The sequence below is a fragment of the Elgaria multicarinata genome, chromosome 11 (genome assembly GCF_023053635.1).
Source record: "Elgaria multicarinata webbii isolate HBS135686 ecotype San Diego chromosome 11, rElgMul1.1.pri, whole genome shotgun sequence".
Taxonomy (NCBI): Eukaryota; Metazoa; Chordata; class Lepidosauria; order Squamata; family Anguidae; genus Elgaria; species Elgaria multicarinata.
Window position 1 is genome coordinate 34455885 of NC_086181.1, and position 19553 is coordinate 34475437.

The 19553-nt window shown below is 46.2% G+C and overlaps 2 protein-coding genes across 2 annotated transcripts in view; one reads left to right on the forward strand and one right to left on the reverse strand.

The window, feature by feature from the left end:
• The window catches only part of LOC134405666 (apoptosis-associated speck-like protein containing a CARD), a 180104-nt gene that overhangs the window by 91142 nt on the left and 69409 nt on the right, over positions 1–19553 (forward strand). The window lies entirely within an intron of this gene.
• On the reverse strand, positions 633–7711 carry LOC134406843 (sulfotransferase 1C2-like). Its single transcript, XM_063138444.1, has 8 exons — positions 7655–7711; positions 7130–7302; positions 5653–5778; positions 5267–5364; positions 3906–4032; positions 2885–2979; positions 1238–1418; positions 633–875 (listed from the first exon to the last, which is right to left on the reverse strand). The coding sequence occupies exons 2-8, from the start codon at positions 7290–7292 to the stop codon at positions 763–765; spliced, it is 903 nt and encodes a 300-aa protein (XP_062994514.1). The 5' UTR covers positions 7293–7302; positions 7655–7711; the 3' UTR covers positions 633–762.

Consider the following 19553-nt stretch of genomic DNA (forward strand, 5'->3'; position numbering starts at 1 on the left):
CAGAAGGCGGGGTGGAGAGCTTCTTCCGCTCTCCACCCCGCCTTCTTCCGCCGAGCTCTCCGTCCCGGCCACGATGAGGGAGGTGGGTGGCGGCACCGGCAAGGATGCCTCTTCCTCGTCTCTTTTACAGGCAAGTTATACGATCGCTTTGGGGTCGCACTGGGGCCGCATGGAAGCGGCCTCAGTACGACGTGTGGAATCCCCTTGCCTCTTCCTGTTGTATAAACACAGAATGGTAGCAAGGAAGATCTCAAGAGGTGTTGGTGGGCAGCAGATGGAGCGGGGAAATAGGTACATAAGTGGAACCAGGAACTACGGAAACACTCCCTCCACTAGGTCAATTGAAAGCCTGCCCACAGTCTCAGAACAATCGGTAGAAACGCTGTGTTGACTTTTTAAAGAGCTTATCTGCAATTACGTAGACTTGCTTTCTCCCCTCCGCCTCCTTCATTGAAAGCTAGGATTCCCAGGAGCCTAGGGGGTGGGCCACTAGATTCTGTGCCAGAACCCTAATTGCACGATTTGCAGAAGCAAATGCAATCAAGCAGAAAGCATACGTGTCCCCACCCACATACGAAAACAAGCATCCAAACATAGGGTCTATAAGATTATGGGAATTTGTTTTGGTTTTTTATTTGGTGCAATTAGGATCTGCAGGCCCCACAGCACAGCTGGAAAAAGAAAAGCTCCTGACAATGTTGGCTGAGATGAATCCTCCCTTTAAGGAGGGAGTTCCTCTTCGGGAGTTCCAGCAGTGGGGTTTTAGAGCTCCATGGAGAAAGTCAGGGTGGTGTCTGCCATCTTCCTTTGATAGTCTTCATTGAATCGCTCATTCTGAGCCACCGTGAAGTGGTTCTTCCAGTCACCAACTGTTCCTATAAGATAACCACACACAAACGCTACTCAGAAATGAAATGGGGAGGAATTTCAAATTTAACTTTCTGCTATTGGGCCCTAGAAATAGTCACCCTAAATTTGTGGATATCATCAAGAGGCTGGAATAATCCCCCTCCCATCAGCCGCTGGCCCTATATTCCAAAATACAGAGAAAGGGTCATCAGTGTTTCACAGCTTGTTTAGTGGGGGGTTTTGGCATTTTTTTTAATATTGGGTACTTTAAGACGATGGTTTCCTTCAGGTTACCTGACTTGTGGAATTTTAATGAGCCAGCACCTGCATGTTTGAGCATTCTCTACATTGCCCCAAATAAAGAAGATGAAGGAGAAGGTGGACATACCTTTCCGCATGAATGGGGAAATGGACTGGTCCATGACGGAGAGGGGCACACCGGCCCGGTTGGCCATGGGGTTGTCTTTCATGACTTCAAATGAGGTATGGTGGACAATCTTGTCCAGAGTGACTTCATCTAGTTGCTTTCCTATAAATTGCATCACCTTCCGGATTTCACGCTTTGGATCCTGTAAAGAGAGAGGGGGTGCGGAAAACAGCAGCTGTGATATACTCTGTTTTGAACTGTTCAGTTTTTACAGTAATGGTTTATATATATTTTTTTTAATTTAAAAAAAAAATATTTTTCATACAATGTGAGAATTTAAACTGAAAATATTAAAAACATTTATTTTAACGCCATTTAAAAAGGAAATTGTCCCGTCATTATTTCAAAGCAAAGTTCTATTCGATCCAATATGGCCACAGTTATTGCTACAATGAACAATATAACTATTCCATTTGTTGGGAGCCGTGGAGGAATCCAATTTCTTCCTACGGTTCCAATTTCCTGCCTGGATAGCTGCTTGTAAATCATGGTTCTGAAATTGCCCATGAGGACAGTTCACATTGAGGTATTCCACAATCTGTCCATAGTAACATCTGGAGCAATGTAAGCTAGAAGAACCACATTACATTAGTATTGTTCTCCCAATCTTCATAGAATTTATCACTATGGTCAAAGTTTTGTCCTCCCTCTAGACACTAGAGGGTTAATTCCCTTTAAATACCCTCTTGTTACTGATCAGAGAGAGCAGCAAAAGAAGCTTTTAAATATGCTCTTATCTCAGAGATAAGAGCAAAACAAGACTGCAAGATAGATGGGGAACCCCAAGGGCTGCATCCGGTCCACAGGATGGAGGTTTCCTATCCCTGCTGTAGTGTCCCAAAGTAGCTGTGGCATGAACAGTTTTTGCAGGATCAAATCCAAGAACACCAAATTAGGACAAGTTGCAGGGAGGTAAATTGATGAGACTGGGAACAGGATTTGAAGAATGATAAGACAGGGAACAGATAGAGGGCAGGAAAATTTGATGTGAGGCCCTACTGCTGACCAGCTTATTATCAGCCTCTTTTTGCTTCCTTTTGCAAGAGCTTTTTTTGGGGTGGGGGGATGCCACTGATCCTCAACAGCAATTCATTCTGGGTGCCAAAGAGAGGTTTGCTGCCCAGTTCGTCCTGTCTCCTATGAGCTGGTTCAGTTCTTGATCCCAACATCCCCTGTAGACGTTGCCTGGGTGCAGAGCGGAGTCCTATGCCATCTTCTCAAGGGGCACCATCCAGAAAGCTCGCTCTCATACAAGGGATGCCTAGTTGAGGAACCCATTTTTACTTTTATTTTGTTTGGGGTGCGGTGCGGTGGAGACACTCAAGCTAATAGGTCACACGTTAGGAGTCCCCCTTAAGACAAAAAAAGGCTGAGGCTCACAAAGAACAAAATCCTTACCCAGCCTGTTGTGTTGTCAAGAAAGAGAGGCTGAGGAACAAACTCTCCTTTTTAGTATCACCATTTATTTGTTGGACTTGCTAAAATTCCAGGACAATCTACCAATCTCAACCACCCCCCACTTCTACCTTTGAAAAGGAATGAATGTCCAGACAAGATAGTTTAATAAGCCTGTTGCAACCCCATTTGCTCCTTCAAGACAACACTCACCTTTTTGATGTCTTCATAGAAGAGGTAGAGCACACGGTGAGTGTCTTTTGCCTTCCACCAACCTTTTACATGGTCGTACCAAGGGCCCCAGCCAACTGGAGGACACAGAACGGAACAGGGGGAGCAGTGAGTTGCGTAGTGACCTGTCCCACGGCAGAAGGCACCCTCGCAAAGGAAGTAAGCGTTCCCCAATGTGTCAGGGGTAGTTGTGAGTCCCCAGCTCTCTTCCACAGGTATGCTGAAAATTCTGCACAAAGGCCCTTATCCAACTAAAGTTAGTTGCAATAAAGGCTATAATCCTATATTCACTCACCTGGGAGTAAGTTCTATTGAAGCCAAGGGAACTTAGTTCTGAGTAGACATTACTGTTCTTGCACTATACTTCTCACTGAAACTAGTGAGAGTCTTTAGATTGAGGTGGGCAACATGCAGCCCATAGGTTTCATGCAGCCCCCCTGTATTGCTCCTCGTCTCACTTTCAATTCGATGTGAAGGCAGTGGAGTGGCTCCGATGTCAGTGGGGCTGTGAATCCACACTGGGTTTCAGTCAGAAATCCAAAGGCGCTACTCAGGGTTTTGAACACAATTCCCAAAATAGGTTCAGAACGTTGGATAGCTCCTTTAGAGTTCTGACTGAATCCCAGTGTTGATTCGCAAACCCACTGACTTCAGAGCTGCCAACCTCAACTGTTTGAAAGATTGCTCAGTGAATAAAAAAAATGGGCTCTCCTCTCCAGTTTTAGACATTAGCTTTACAGACACGCTTCACACATTTTTATGCCATTTCCCTACAACTCTGAAGACCTTAAACTTTCTTTGGAAAGAATGAAATCTGAGACACTGAACAGCCAAACAGCCTGATGTACCTTACCCAGCAACATCATTTCCCCCATTATAATGTGATTTATAAGCATCATGTACTATACCTGGCTTTTTCCTCGTTGTAACCCCCCCCCGCACCCCCAATTGTCTGTGTTACTTTTTGACGTCTTGTTATCTTCTGAAATCTTGTTTCACTCACCTTTGCCTGCCATGAAAGTCTCAACATATTCTGGCCACGTTCCAGGATCAGGGTTCATCTTGTTCATTCTTTGGAAGTGGAAATAAGACACCACACAGTCTTTGGCATTCCTTGCTACGTAAAGGAACTGGTGGTGGGAAAGACAAACGGAAGAGGCATTTTATTTATTTATTTATTTGACAGGCACCCAGCTTTATCTTCAGGGAACTCAGAGGAGCTTACCCTGGGCTTCCAGGAGAATAAAGAGACCCGCTTAGCATTGGCAATGTATACTAGCATCCTGTGCCTGCTGAACATTCTCTGGGAAGGTCATAAGAAGCTGAGATGCAGCCCTTGCAGTCCAGACAACTATTGATCGTGTGACAGCAGCTGAGAGATGCCCCATGGAGGACTCCGTGCCGTTGGTGGCATCCACCCAAAAGGATTTCCATTGCATTCAGAGAAACCACTGGAAATGGGAACTAGTTGCGCCACTTTGTGGCCACAGTTTGATTTACAAGCTATGTGGGGCCTGTTCAGACAACTCTTTAAGCCATGGTTAGGCCACTAACCCTTTTGCAGGAAATGGTTAGTGGGCCTGGTCAGACGACACCTCAGGGACTGTGGTTAGTAAAACTGTGGGGTTAGCATTAACCACAAGCCATGCTGTCGCACACAAGTCTTTAAGCCACGGTTAGAGTTGCTAACCCTGCTGCAGACGGTCCAACAGGTTAGAAAGCGATCAGGGTTTAGCAAAATGCATTGCATGCAACACTTTAAACCCTGCTGCTTAACCAAAAGCCTTAACCAGCAGAGTTTAAGGTGTCTTCTGAACAGGCCCAGTGAGTGTGTTTAAACCGTGGTTAGGAATGGTTCATACAACACGCTAACCTATGTTTAGCTTAAAATCTTAACCACCATGGCTTAGTGTGTCATCTGAACAGGGTCATAGTAAAAGAGCTGACTATGGGCCAAACTAGATATGACATTAATTGCGCAAACGCAATTAACCTGCATATTAAAAAAAATTGTAAGTAGAAGCTGCAAGGGAGGAGGGAGGAGCAGCATCAAGACCTCAGAGAGTGGGGAGGGAGAATTTAAACCTTTCCCCTGACCATGGACCAGTCCCAACACAAAGTGCTCCTGTGAAGCTGCTATTTGCCTTGGGGGGAAGCCTCCATTTGAGCATTCCTGAGGGGGGGGGAGTTTAAACTGCCCACCCCCTATAGTCCTGACAGTGCTCCCACCCACCCCCATCCTGTAGCTGCTCTTTAGACATCCATGCAATTAAGTTTGGCCCTCAGCTCTACTCCAGAATGTTTGAGAATAAAGCAAAATGGAAGCTCGTTTTTTAAAGCGTGTTTGATCTCCTGCCCGCTTACCTTGCAGTTCTGCTCCCAAAAGGACCGAGGGAGCAGCTGCACAGGGAGATGGGTTTTCAGAATCCTCGGAGAGGGCATCGCGTCTGCCTGGTCCACCCCTGTTCAAAGACGTGAGGCATTGTACTGTTGCTGAGAATCCTTTTTCAGGAATCTTAAGCCTTTCTTGTCCCTTTGCTAAACTACCATTCCCAGGGTTATTTGGGGGCAACAGAACAAGTTCAAGGTTTATTTCAAGGATGGGGCAACTTATAGCCCTCCAGCAGGTTGGGCCTATAACTCCCATCAGCTTTCACCATTGGCTGTGCTGTCTAGGGCTGATGGGAATTGTAGGTTAAAACATCTGGAGCGCCACCCTAGTTTATAGCATGGACAATGGTGTGTGTCACCTGAGGGCTGGGGCGGCCGTGCCCACTCAATGAATGGATGTCGGCGATGGACAGGGGCCCGCTGACATTTCTCCAGGTCACCTTCTTGTTGGATCATATCTACTATCTCTTGTATCCATGTGGTGCCTGGTATTGTGGGGGGAAAGAGAAGAGGAAGAAGGAATCAGTATTCATGTGTTCAGTGTTATGCTTACTTAAGCGATCTAAGTTCTACACTGGCAGGTGTTTCTTGAAGAAGGGCTTCTAGCACCACCAATCAAAAGGCATTGTTCAGCTATTCCATCTGTCCCTCCTTAAGAACAGAAGAGGAGCCACACTGGATCAGACCAAGGGTCCATCTAATCAAGCATTCTGTTCACACAGTGTCTAACCAGCTGTCAACCAGGGCCCCACAAGCAGGACACGATGCAATGGCCACCCTCCCACCCATGTTCTCCAGCAACTGATGTATATCCACCTCTGATACTGAAGCTAGCACATAGCCATCAGGGCTAATAGACATTGGATAATAGGATAATCTCCTCCAGGAAATTATCCAGCCCCCTTTTAAAGCCATCCAAATTAGTGACCGTCACTGCATCCTGTGGTAGAGAATTCCATAGTTTAAACATGCGCTGTGTGAAGGAAATACTGAATCTGTCCTGAATCTTCCACCAATCAGCTTCATGGGATGACCCCAGGTTCTAGTATCATGGGAATTTTTTTTCTTAATAAAGATGGAAGATGCATTGGGAAAATACAGGAGGGTTACAAACGGAAGATGACAATGCCAGCCGGGCTCCCTGTAAAATTCTGTGAATGAGGCAGGAGAATGCCACAATAGAAGTCTCTTCTGGAAGTACCCCAAGACAAGCTGAACTCTGCAACCTAAATAGATGATATACATTTTACTAATATGTGCTTATTTCACATGGTTGATGCTGCTTGTGCCAGCCATGACAAGAGGAAAGGAACTACACAGACTACTGAAGTGAAGTCCCCACTTCAGTCGGAGTTGGTCTCCCTCTGCTGGTTGTTGAGGATTCATGGCACATTGCAAACAGTTTCAAGTTTGAAATTCATAAAGGCTGGAAACTTGATTAAAAACAAACCCCTGAAATGCAGATTTTCATCCCTACATATATTCTGAGAATAAAAGAATTGTTGCACACTCTGATCCGGATCCCAGAGAGCTGAACTGGCTGTCTAGTAAAACCCTCTGTCTGAAGCTCCGATTTCAGTCAAGCTGTGAATCCATTCTGGATTTTCGCCAGAACCCTATCCTCAAAATGGGTTCAGCACGTTGGATAGCTCCTTTAGATTCCTGGCTGGCTCTAACAAAAACCCAGAATGGATTCAGAGGCCCACTGAAATCAGAGCCTTTAACTGCCTGAAGCCACTATAAAGCTGAAGTTCTCTGGAGTTATTTTCCTGTGCAAGCACTTGGCAGCTGTGCGCTCCCAAAACGGATGCAGCTTTGCTCCTAAGAGATTCTTACCTGCTTTGGGATAGGTACAAATGAGCAGGTCATCTGGCTTGGCTTGGAAGCCCTGGATCCGGCCCCATTCATTACAGGTGGTTTTAAACAGGGGGATCCCACCCACTTCGCCAAGCTCAGGGCGTCCTTCTGGCTTGAGTCCTTTCCCTTCTGCCGTGGCCATTGCTCGCAGTCTGGTTGGCAAGAAAGAAGAGGCAAAAAAACCGGTGGGTGGGTGAGTCAGTGGGAAAGTGGGAAATTCCCCACGGGCTGCTAACTGCCCGTGAAGTTCCTGTTTATTGCAAACAGCATTTTGGGGGCAGTAGCAGCGGCGTGAATGCGTGTGAATGTTCTGCAAGAAACTGGCCCAGGGATCCAGATCGGGTGCATGATCCAGATTGGGCCCCACAGATGCCTCCCCATTTTTAATGGCAGTGGATAAGAGCACAATCCTATGGGTTTCGTCCTGGGTACCCCTATCTCCGGGATCTAAGCGTATCGTACGCAGAAACGGAGGTGCCTCGAACTTCCCTCTCTGCGTTTTACCTTAGTGGAGGCTTCGGGAAGGGAGAGGGAATGAGGCCGGGACGGTGTAAGCCAGCCGCCCCGGCCTCCTCTCCTCCCCGCCCTCAGGAACGCCCTGAGGGCGGAAAGGTAGGCGGAGGCAGCGGAGAGCGCGGTTTCCTGGCGACCGAAAAATCCAAAGTCCCCCAGACGCTGTCTAGGGGACATTGGGTTGCTCCCCAAGTAAAATGCACGTTTGAAGAAGTGTGACTAATATAAAGTGTAGTTGTCCCTAAGATGTTTCAAGCTTATGCTTGAAAATGTAAATTGCAAACATTATGGGCACAAAGCTTTTTGCAAATACATATTTCCCTCCCTCTCACACACCTTAGGAAAGCAGCATGACTCAGTTCTTGTTTAACTTACTATTGCACAAGTGAAAAGTTGCCCTTGAAATACCCCAAGTAAGTGAGCAAAGAGGTGTGAGTCTGAGACACCTTATGGAATTCCCTGCCCATCTACATCCATGGTGCTCATTTAGAGTAATACCCTCATGTTAGCATCCTCAGGTATCCATGACAGCATAGAAATCTTGGCTATATCTTTCTACCTTTTGTCCTTGTTGAGTTGATGCTGACTTTCAATCTTAACTCCTTCCTGGAGGACAGCCCAAAGTAAAAGAATTGGCTCCGGACTGGGTATTTTTCTAAAAGTTTGGAAGGTCCCTCCCAAAAGAATCAGATCAAAGGTTTCCTCTTGCAAAGCCTGGCTGTGTAAAAGCCAAACTCTTGATAATTGTGGATTATTATTATTATTTAAGATGCAGTCAGTGGTAAAAGGCAGACTCATGATCAAGCTGTCTACTCTCAAACTGGTTTTAAAAAAAATCTGTGTCACAGTTCATCTAGGAGCAAGAGACATTAGGTGGCATTCCTGGAATTATCAAGGCTCACAGAGCATGAATTATGCAGGGCACAGCAAGTAAAGGTGCTTCTAAACCAGGCTTTTCTGGCACCATTACTTTGCCTCATTCATGGGTGGGCAATCTTTTTGGGTCAAACACATGGGAAATTGCCCCATCCTGTATACTGCCGGCAGTGGGTAGGCCCAAGCCAAGAGTGGGTGGGACACCCCCTTCTCACTCCCCATCTCTCTCTCTCTCACACACAACCATCAGTATTGCTGGGGGTGGGGATTAATCTCTCAGATGGAAGACATTGTTCAGCTATTCCATTTAAATTTTTTAATGGTTTTTCTGCAATAAGAAAATATATGGAAGAAGTGGTAGAAAAACACTGCAGGGTGATGAGTTTATGGCGACATTGTGAAGACTCCCACGCACTCACCTTGTGAAATTTCGTAAATGAGACAGGGTGATGGGACCATAAAAGCCAAATCTCAAAACACCCTTGAAAAGAGAGGGGGGAAGAGCAAGGAAAGAATAAGTAGTAGACTGGACAAAGAGGCTCTAACGTCTGGCCATTTCAAAAGTCATTTTTCAAGGAAGGGTATGAAGAAATGGCATGGATATAATTGTTGTTGTTCTGTAACGTTTACTTTGTGCGGCCTCTGAGAGGCTGTAATAATGTATCTAAGTAGGCCTGAAGCCTTTGTTACTGTGAAAAGCCTGTGTAGTAGTTCTTACTAGCAATATCCTGAATGGCTGGGAGTGGGGCAAGGAAGAGCAGAGACAATCGCTTTGAATATGGGGCCTGAATCAGGTTAATTCAGGGTTCATCTACACCAAGCAGGATATTCCACTATGAAAGCAGTATGAAAACAGTATATCAAAGGCAGGAGCCACACTACGGCTTTATAGTGGTATTGAAGTGCACTGACAACCGTTGGGCCCACTGACACATACCATATTCCGCTTTCATACCCCTATATCCTGCTTGGTGTGGCTCCTGCCTTTTATATACCAGTTTCGTAGTGGAATATCTTGCTTGTTGTAGATGAGCCCTTAGTTTTGATTGGCTGGGATTCTAGCTAGGTGAAAAGATCAGTTGCAAAATGAGTTCAGTTGACAGTAGAGGAATTAGGGAGCCTGTGGTGTGAGAGGGAGGAGGTCTGCTGGTTGGTGGGTGACGTTATAGATGGACGGACAGAGAAAGATGAGAAGAAAGTGAATAGCTAAGGCCTGGATTTTAAGTTGTATCTGTGGGATATCCATATACGGCCCAGTGAAGATGAGGAGTAGGGAACAGGTGGCAGTGAGGCTAGACTAAGACTTTCCAGAAGGTAAGTAAAAACACAGCAGGCAGGAAAAAACCCAGGTAGACAGTCCAAGCAGCCAGAAATACTGCTGGAAGAGCTTTCGGAGTCAGAGGAAAACTGTACCCAAGTGTTGGAGCAGGCTGTGAGTGTATTTGGCTGGGGTGGAAGTTTAGGGAATTTGGTCTGAGGTAAAAGAAGTCATTAAGAGGCTTATATTAGCAACATTTTCTCTTGAATCTTCTAGAGGTGTCAGTAAGCAGTCTCTTGAAACCCCCAAAGTAAATATTAGTTTCCCATATATACAAAATATCCCTTTAAGGCACAATCCTATCATGCATTCCCCATGCTAGCTGGGAAATGCTGGAAATTGAAGGACTTTTTTTTTCTGCCTAAGCATGCATAGGATCACAACCTTAATAAATTAACTTGTTTGATGGCTTGCCTTCTCTCTAGTATTTTTTGCCCATCTCATGCCTAAGCCTCTTATATAGGGTGACCATATGAAAAGGAGGACAGGGCTCCTGTATCTTTAAAGTTGTATAGAAAAGGGAATTTCAGCAAGTGTCATTTGAATGCATGTAGCAGCTGGTGAAATTTTGTCTTCATCATAAGAGTTAAAGCTGCAGGAGTCCTGCCGTCTTGACCAGATACAAAAGAGAGGAGGGCACGTGCACCTTTAACCATTGCTATGAAAAGGGAATTTCACCAGATGCTGTCTGCATACAAATAACACCTGCTGAAAATCCCTTTTCTCTACAACTGTTAAAGATACAGGAGCCCTGTCCTCCTTTTCATATGGTCACCCTACTCTTATACCAAGCTACTACAAGATTTAAACTATTCCAAGATGGTGGTGTTATGGAAAATAACTGATTTCCCACTATTCCTGTCGTCCATTCCTTCCCTCCCCTCCTTCTTCCAAGATCCCTCATTTCCCTTCCCAAAAATGCCATCCTTGGGTGATTTCTAAGTGATTTAGATGAGTAAGCCCCATTTGCCTATTTGGATAAGGTCGCTTACTCAAGTGTAAAGGACGATCTGCTGGTTAAATCACCAGGCGCTTGCTTGCGCAGCTGGCGTACACACACATGCCTCTTCTCCTTTCCCCACAGCTCGGCAAGAAACCAGGGAGAGAAATAAGAGGTGGGAAGCTCGCCCATCGAAAGGAATGTCAGGCGCCATCTTGAGGGCTGGGGGCTTCTTCTTCACCTTCCCTTCCACACGCTCCGGCGGGAATTTCAGAAGGGACAGTGAATACTGATTGGATGGAAGGAAGGTGAAGCGGGAAAGTTTCTGCCAAGTAGGCAAGGTGGGACAGGAATGTCCCAAGGGACATTGCGAAGGGGGTTGGGCAGAAAGGGAGATTGGGCAGAATTAACCATTTCCCTCCCTATCTGACGTCTGGTGACGTTAAAGGTGACAATTTGGGCTAGTAGCCAATTGTAACTGTAGGATGTTTTTCATTCTGTAGAAAACTAAAAGTTAGGGCGGATCCACACGTCGTTCCGAAATCGCGTGCATGCGCCCCAACTACGGCCCCAAAACGATAGTGTGTGCCACAGCTGGAGATCGAGGCGGCGGCAGCTGGGGAATCCGGGTGTGTCTGCCGCCGCCGCTGCTGCCAGCCTCCTGCTGCCTGCGTAAGAGCGACCCGGGTCGGAGAGCTCGGCGGAGGCGGAAGCCGAGCTCTCTGACCCGGGTCGCTCTTACCCAGGCAGCAGGCCAGCCTCTGCCTCCCCGCCGGCCTGCTGCCTGGGTAAGAGCGACCCGGGTCGGAGAGCTCGGTGGAGGCGGAAGCCGAGCTCTCCGACCGGGTTGCTCTTACGCAGGCAGCAGGCGGCAGCGCCGGCGGCAGACGCGCCCGGATTCCCCAGCCGCTGCCGCCTCCGTCTCTTCAGCTGTGGTACACACTATTCGAGGGGGAAAAACAGACTTGAAAAAGAAGGAAAGAAGGTTGTTGTGGCAAACAAGCCCCAACCCTTTCCGCCCCAAATCAGCCGCTTCTTGGTTTTGGCCCCTTCTGAAACATGAAGGCTCGACAAAGCAAGAAGGGCATCCATTCCCCAGCCGCCGCTGCCTCCGTCTCTTCAGCTGTGGTACACACTATCGTTTTGGGGCCGTAGTTTGGGCGCATGCACACGATTTCGGAACGATGTGTGGATCCGCCCTTAATCTCTGTTCGTGGTCTCTGCTCTCCCATTTGATCGGAGGAGAGGACCTTTGTGCAAAGAGATTTCTTGGCACCTGGAGTGGAAAATAAACCTTCCTTTTGAAAACTGCATCCGGATGCCTTTTTATTGATTTAATTGGGTTGTAATCCACAGTCTTTACTGCAGTGGCAGTGGAAGAGGGTCAGACTGTGGAACTCTTGAGTTATAATGGCAGAGAGTTCCTAAGGCCTTGAAATATAAGCATTTGCTAAAAATAAGGGGAAAAAACCCCCAATGGTGGGATTGCCCATTGAAGGAGTGGTTTCCCCACAGCTGGAGAGAAAATACCTCATAGTAGGGAAGAGATATGAATGGAGGCCAAACTAGACATAATTGAGGCAGATTCCTTAAATTGCACAGTCCTCCAAAAACAGAAATCCTCTTCTCTCTCTCTCTCCCCTGCCCCCAATAATGTATTTATTTATTTATTGCATTTCTATACCACCTAATAGCCAGAGCTCTCTGGGCGGTTCACAAAAATTAAAAACATTCAAAGTATAAAACAACAGTATAAAACCATAATATAAAATACAATATAAAAGCTCAACCAGATAAAAACAGCAGCAATATATACTGATTATGTGATGAAACCCGTAATATAAGGTCAGGTATGGGAGGCGGCAGAGGTCATTCTCTGGGTGCTTCCAGATGGAGAGCTCTAACACTCAAAAACCATTGTGCAGCTATCACATCTTTTCTTCTTTAACAGAAGCAGCAGAGAGAAAGCATAGGAGAGTTACAAATGGAAGATGACCATGTCTAAAAAGACTACACCCCCTACAATTCTTCAAACGAGCCAGGGTAATTGCATGTTAAAATCCTTGTTTGGAAGCCCCCTCCCTCAGGTTGGGGTGGATTCTGGGCCAGCCCAACCTATTTTGGTGCCTAAAGCCAAATAAATCCAAGTAGACCTCCCCCAACTTCTAACTAACACAGGGCACAATCACTGGGGAGTTTTTCTGCACAAGCCTCACTGAAATGGATGGGAACAGCCAGGCTCCATCTTGCACACAGTCACTGCACACTCCCTTTCATTGCGTTGAAGCTTAGCCAGGAGAATTTCACAGTGGATGCACCCCATATGCCAGATCTGTCTGTCAGCCTTAATGGTACCTTAAATACCAGCTGGGGGCATCAGCAGGGCAGTGGGGGAAAAACCACTGTCCCCATATTGCAGTCTTCACTGGGAATGTGGGGAGGGGGCCCCTTTAACCTCATCTCTCCTCAGCAACCCTGATGCAGCCACGACCACGGTCCATGCACTGCTGTGCAGCATGGAAACAGCCATTTTGGCTGTATTAGGATTGCTTGGGGAGAGATTAATCCCCAACCCCCAACAATGCTGATGTGTGTATGTGTGTGAGGGAGAAAGGGGTGCCCCACCCACTCTTGCCTTGGCCTACCCACTGCTGGCAGTATGCAGCCCCCAGCTAATTTCCCATGTGGAAATGCAGCCTTTGACCCAAAAAGGTTGCCCACCCCTCCTCTGCAAAACGGTAGGGCTGCCTCTGGCTGGGTTGTTTGGCCTCCTGCCAACCTTAACTTTAGTTGTACTTTGTCACTTCTCAGGATTCAGCAGAGAAAACCTCCAGGAACTCATTTAAAACTCAGCTCGCAGGCAGGTTGTTCAGTTAGTTCCTAACATCCTGAAGTGAAAACACCAGATTAAGGGGGAACGCAAAAGAGGCAGCTTCTCCTTTGCGTTCAGAGGCCGAAGAAGCCCTTAGGATCCAAGGCTTAGCTATAGCTACTTACATGGACTTCTCTGATAGTCTGACGTCTCTGGGATCTCTCTGATAGTCTGACGTCTCTGGGATCACTTGAAATGGCAATCTGGTCCGGTGTCACCTCAACGACTAATTTGCCCTTTCACATCCAAACCTCCTGGTGTAGGTCATTTGATTGATTGCGCCCCAATCCAATCACCCTTTTCAGCAACTCCCTTTTTGAGCTTATTCATGATTCCAAAGTCCATTTGTTTTAATAGTTTTGTAAGCGATGCAGTAATGAATGCTATCAACACAGCCCCTTCTGAAATTGTTTGCACAGACCAAGTTTCCTTGGTGAGCTTATCTAGATCTCCAAGGAGCTGGTTCCAGTTTTGACAGCTTTTTGTGCCTTTATGAATTACAACTGTGCCTAAAGCGTGTGTTGTAATTATGTGGGCAAGGAAGAGAATGGTCCATATCTGAGAGAACTGGAAGAATCTGCCACTGGGACTTACCAATTTCACTCTCAATAAATCACCACCTCAGATTTTCCACTCAAAACAAAACATACCACAAAACATTTCTGCTTTCTGTGGGAACCAACTGTGCATACACAGAGGAGCCCATTTAGTATCTGGGAAAGCATTGCTGCTTTTTTTTTTTAATAGGACAGCTCATTGTTTGAAATCATTTTGTTAATTAACAACTTCTTTTTAATTGCAGGCTGTTCTATTACACAGTAAACTATACAATTAGATTGAACATTTTTAGCATCTATATCAGCATGCCCACCCTGAGCTGCAACCTCAGCTTGGTTGGACAAGAAGGGGACAGCCAGATCCATCAAACCAGGAGCACTGGAGACAGAAGCACTAGAAACCAGTCCAAGCCCCCATCATCATGACTTCTCCTGAACTTCAACACTGGAGCCTTCACCACTTCCACCCCAAGGAACCAAGTTCCTCCCAGGTGAGGAACCTTCATCACTATGTTGACCTGTCACTGGTCACTGCACCTGGAGGCAGGAAGGAGACGTGCTAGGCTTCAAGGCCTTCCCCTGCTCAAGGAAGGGGTGTTGAGAGGAAGTCAAGCACCATGGTGAGCTACCCAACATTTATGCTCCTACATAGTATATGTTTATATTGGCAGTCCCCATATTCCCATTCTGTTTATGTTGGTATAGAATTTCATACACAATTCTTTCTCTTAATAGTAGCCTGATTGTTCAAAAAACTTGATCCTGTCAAGGAACATCAAAGGGCATTAGTGCCTCCTATGGGAATAGCCTCAATCCAGAGGGAGAGGCGGGTAACAAATATATTGTTGTTGTTGTTGTTATCAGAAAAGTCTATCCAACACTTTGACAACCGCTGGTTTCCAAAATAGGACAGCTTCTCCAATCCTACATATTACAAAGATTGTGGCTCTTCTAAGGAGGGACCTTGCTACCCCCATTTTGATCAGAAGTGGCCTGGTAGGGTTTGGGCCTATTCAGCCTGTGCAATGCCGGAATCAGTGTGAGCTTATCTCTCAGTGCTCTCAGAGGGGAGCAGACAGGAGTTAAGTTACTCCCATCCAACTGCTAGCTTCGACCTGGGCAGGCAACGAGGCTGGGAGCTTTTCTGTGAGAACATAGAAGGAGAGGGGGGTTCAGAGATGTCGCACAGGACTTCTTTAAACGTGTGTTTGATAGTGTGCTCATTATTGGCCACTCACGGATGTTTGTGGGTCATTCTGATGACGCCATCAGCCTCCTGTGCGTCTCCCACTCCCATTTTCCCGGTCTAACGCTAAAAATAAAACCTCAGAAAACCCAACTCTTCTGGGAAAAATCAGTTGTCGGGTTTTCCTGCCATGTGAAAACTTGCGCTATAAAATGCCCACTAGAGGGTGCTCTCCCACTCAACTGCATCAAGGCAATATAAGCCACGTGGTTGATGCTCTCTTCCTGGTGTAATTAGTTTCTTGCAGAAGTGGAGGAGATGCAGGAAGCAGAGCCATGGTAAGGGAATGCAATTTCCCCTGTCTGAAGAAGCTCACAGGATGAAGCATCACCCCTGAAGAGCAGAATGAAGACACTCTGCTTGGGCAGGGGGCTCATTGATGGGCTAAAATCCCTTGTCAGTTATTTGTTCAAGAGATGGGCTATCTCAGCCACAACTTCACTTTTAATTACATGTCCAGGATGGGAGCTTTGGCTAGGAACATTATCATCTTTATTTATTATATTTATATACCGCCCCATAGCCGAAGCTCTCTGTTTTTTTTTGTTTTTTTTTACAAAAAACTGCCTTGTATTTGGAAATCCTTATCTTGGATTTCCTGGGATGATGTACACCAGGAATCTTCTCAGTTCCTTGCCCTGTATTCTGAATCATAGAGATTGCAAAGGGGAAACCAGGTTGCATGGATCTCAGACACAGCTATAGTTACTAGCTTTGGATTGTTTTGGAATTACTATGAACCCCATAGCTAACTGTCACCAGCTGAGTACTAGAAACAGGTTTGTTTTTCAATTATTGAAGGATACTACTCTTTCTGGTCCATGAAGTCACGAAGAGTCAGAAGCGATTGAACGAATAAACGTCAACTGCTTTTCTTAAGATACCAACAATCACCTTTAGTTTAACAGTGAGATATAATCTGTATGAATATATATTAAATGCTTCTTTTGCACAGTGCTACATTTTCCACTGTCCTACCTACTTGCTATCAAAGTAAACCAGCCCTTTCAAGCTAATTTAACTAAACTGTGCTAAACATTAAATGTGAAACTAGAGGGGGTCAGATTGGCTGCATGGGAAGTACTTGACATGGTTTTGTTTCCAAAACTAAGCTGGTCTGCTAATGATAAATCGCTGTGTGATTTATTTATTTATTTATTTATTTATTACATTTTTATACCGCCCAATAGCCGAAGCTCTCTGGGCGGTTCACAAGCTGTCCTCAGAGTACCAGCTGCAGTTACTATCCCCCCCTGCAAGCTTCTTTTTTTAACTGTTCCTTTATTTTTCACCAGTAAATAAGTGCTTCCAAAATAATCCACTAACCTTTACTTTTAATGCAGGAGTGCCCTCTTGTGGCCAATGAACCTCCTGACATTTCATCTGGCTGCTTGCTAAATTCTGAATTGGAGGGGTCTCTTCACTTACTCATTTTATTGATACCTTGCATCATCATCATCATCATCATCATCATCATCATCATCATCATCATCATCATCTGTATCTCGCCCGTTTCCCAATAATGGGCCCCAAGGCGGCTTTGCAAAACTGAAACATTTACAATTAAAACATACAAATAGAAATAGTCATGTTAAAAATATAATTAAACATGATTCAATAGTTAAACATTTAAAATATAAATAACAATTAAAATAAAGTCAAATTCAACCCAAGATACAGTATTTCATGGGCGAGGTGGGATGAAGTGAGTGTGTGCGTCTGTCTGGAGGAAATGGCTGGGCTGGGAGGAGCACTAGGAAGCGGAGGCTGGAGGGGAAAGCGCCTGAGATATGAGCCTCCCGCTGCCGCCCGGACCCCTTTGGTGCTGCTACCTGCAGGCTCCTTCGGCCTCGCCCTGCAAACAGCCCCTCTGGGAGGACGCACATGCGCAATTCCTAACGTGAGGCAGCCTGGCTGTCCTCACCACCCTTTGCTGTCGCAGCCTGGAGAGCACCTCGCTCGGTTCCCTACTTTCCTCTGGCAGGAGGATTCTAACACGATGCCTCGACACTGGAATCTCCTTTAGTGCCTAATGGGGCGGGAGAGGAAGGGAATCCTGAAGATCGCCGAGCGATCGCCCGGACTTGCTTTCGCTTTCACAATTTCTCTATGGCTTCCGTCCCTTTGGCAGAGGATCCTGCCTTTAGCCAGCCTCCTGCTCTTTCCGGAGAGCATCGCCACCCCGTGGCTGAAGTCGATCCAGGCTGCAGACAGAGCCAGGGCTTAGCCCTTGAGCACGGGAGAAGAGGAGAGCGTGACCTAGAGCATGTGCAAAGAGCACTCCCTTCATCGATTTTCAATCGATGGACTTTCCTCAGAATAAAATGTGCAGCCATTGCTAAGAATAAAATGTAACAGAGCGACTCCACTAGAATCCCAATGCGGAGATCTTCCTTGTTCAATATCAACAGGTGAAGCTCTTCCCATGATGGGAGAAACTGCAGGAGATGAATCTCTGCTTGTCAGCCATTTCAGAATGACCACATCCATCTGGACACTGACTCAAACCTGCATGCAGAGTGCACCTCTCCTTATAATGATCAGAGATGGGATCAGACCTCTGTGTCACTTCAGAGCTGAGCCAAAAGTTGATAGACACCAGACTTCTTTGACCTCTGTACATGCTCAGACTTTCTCAAGGGAAAATGTTAAATCCTTACGTTAGGCTGATTGTCCCACCATTTGAATAACTACAATTTGCATCATCATCTTCTCAAACCAAAACCAAGGATGTTGTGGTTCCTCTGGCTACTGTGCAGACCACCAATATTCTTCATGGCTTCTTATCAAGCATGATGCTGAATGCATTTCAAGTGACCTTTCCTGTGTGATCTGAGGAAGGGACTGGCATTGGATCAGGTCCCATATATATATATTTATTTCTGGTCCCATTTTTGTACAAAAACAGGAGCAGCACTTCCCTGTAATTTCCCCCATTTTTGCAATGCGTTTTATGTGGGGCTACCTCTGGGGATGGTCTGGAAACTTAGAGCGCCATTAGATGGGGGAAATCATGCTTGCCTACCGTTGCTTCTCCGCCCCCGCTTTTGTTGTGCAATACTTCCTCTTTCAGGGAGAGGAAAGAGGAAGAAAAAAACTGCATGTGGCCTCTTCATACCACCATTTCTCCTGCACACAGCAGGAGACAGCGGCAACTTTCATCTTTAATAGATAACTTTAATAGATAAGCTTTTTTGTTGTTGTGTAAAGTCTAGAAGGGGCGGGAGGCAGATGCCGTCGTGAGAGGGCCCCACAAAAATCTGTGAGTGCCCAATAATGATTGTGCAATAAAACACTCGTCTGATGATGCCCTTAGTGCACAAGAGAGCAGCAACGCTGTTTACTGTGGCTAGATGTTTCAAATGTATTACGCCAGGGTTATGTCAACTGCATTTCTGGACCTTTCGTGGTGCTGATCTTTAAAGCCTTGAACGTTTTAGGAACATACTCCTTCAAGAGGCCAAGGAAGGGCCCAACTTCGCCAACACTGGGAGGAGCCTCTTCTCTCAGAGCCAACCGAGTCTCTTTCTTGATGCTGGGAGGAGACAGCTGTTTAGCCACTGCATGAACACAATGCTGGATTAGATGGAGGCTGGTCAAATCCAGCAGGGCTCTTCTTATGTTCACAGAACTCATAGAGGGCCTCGTGGGGGGCAATTTGCCCTTAAACCAGTTGCGCAGAGCAAAACCAGGGAGGAGAAAGGATAACATGTCATTACCCCCCTTCACTGTGTCTCCCTTCACTGTGTCTCCCGTCACAGGCTCCCTCTTCCTTTTCCATAAAACAATACTATACAGTGTTTTGTCAGCAGAGGGATGGACAAAAAATTTTTTTATATTGTTTTGACCTTAACTGTCTCTGCGAAGAAAATTTAATTTGAATAACATGGAGCTGGCCTTGGTTTCAGAGTTTTGCAGTTCTGTGGAAAAGAAGGAACAAGGCCCAGGCCTGGTGGCTCAGCAGCTAGGGCTTAGCCACCGTAAGCTCCCTGCCTCAGTTCCTCCGCAGTGCCTGACTGTCTGAAGGCCTATTTGTGTCTCTCTCAGGAACAGTCTTCACAGAGAAAGGCCACTGAGCACT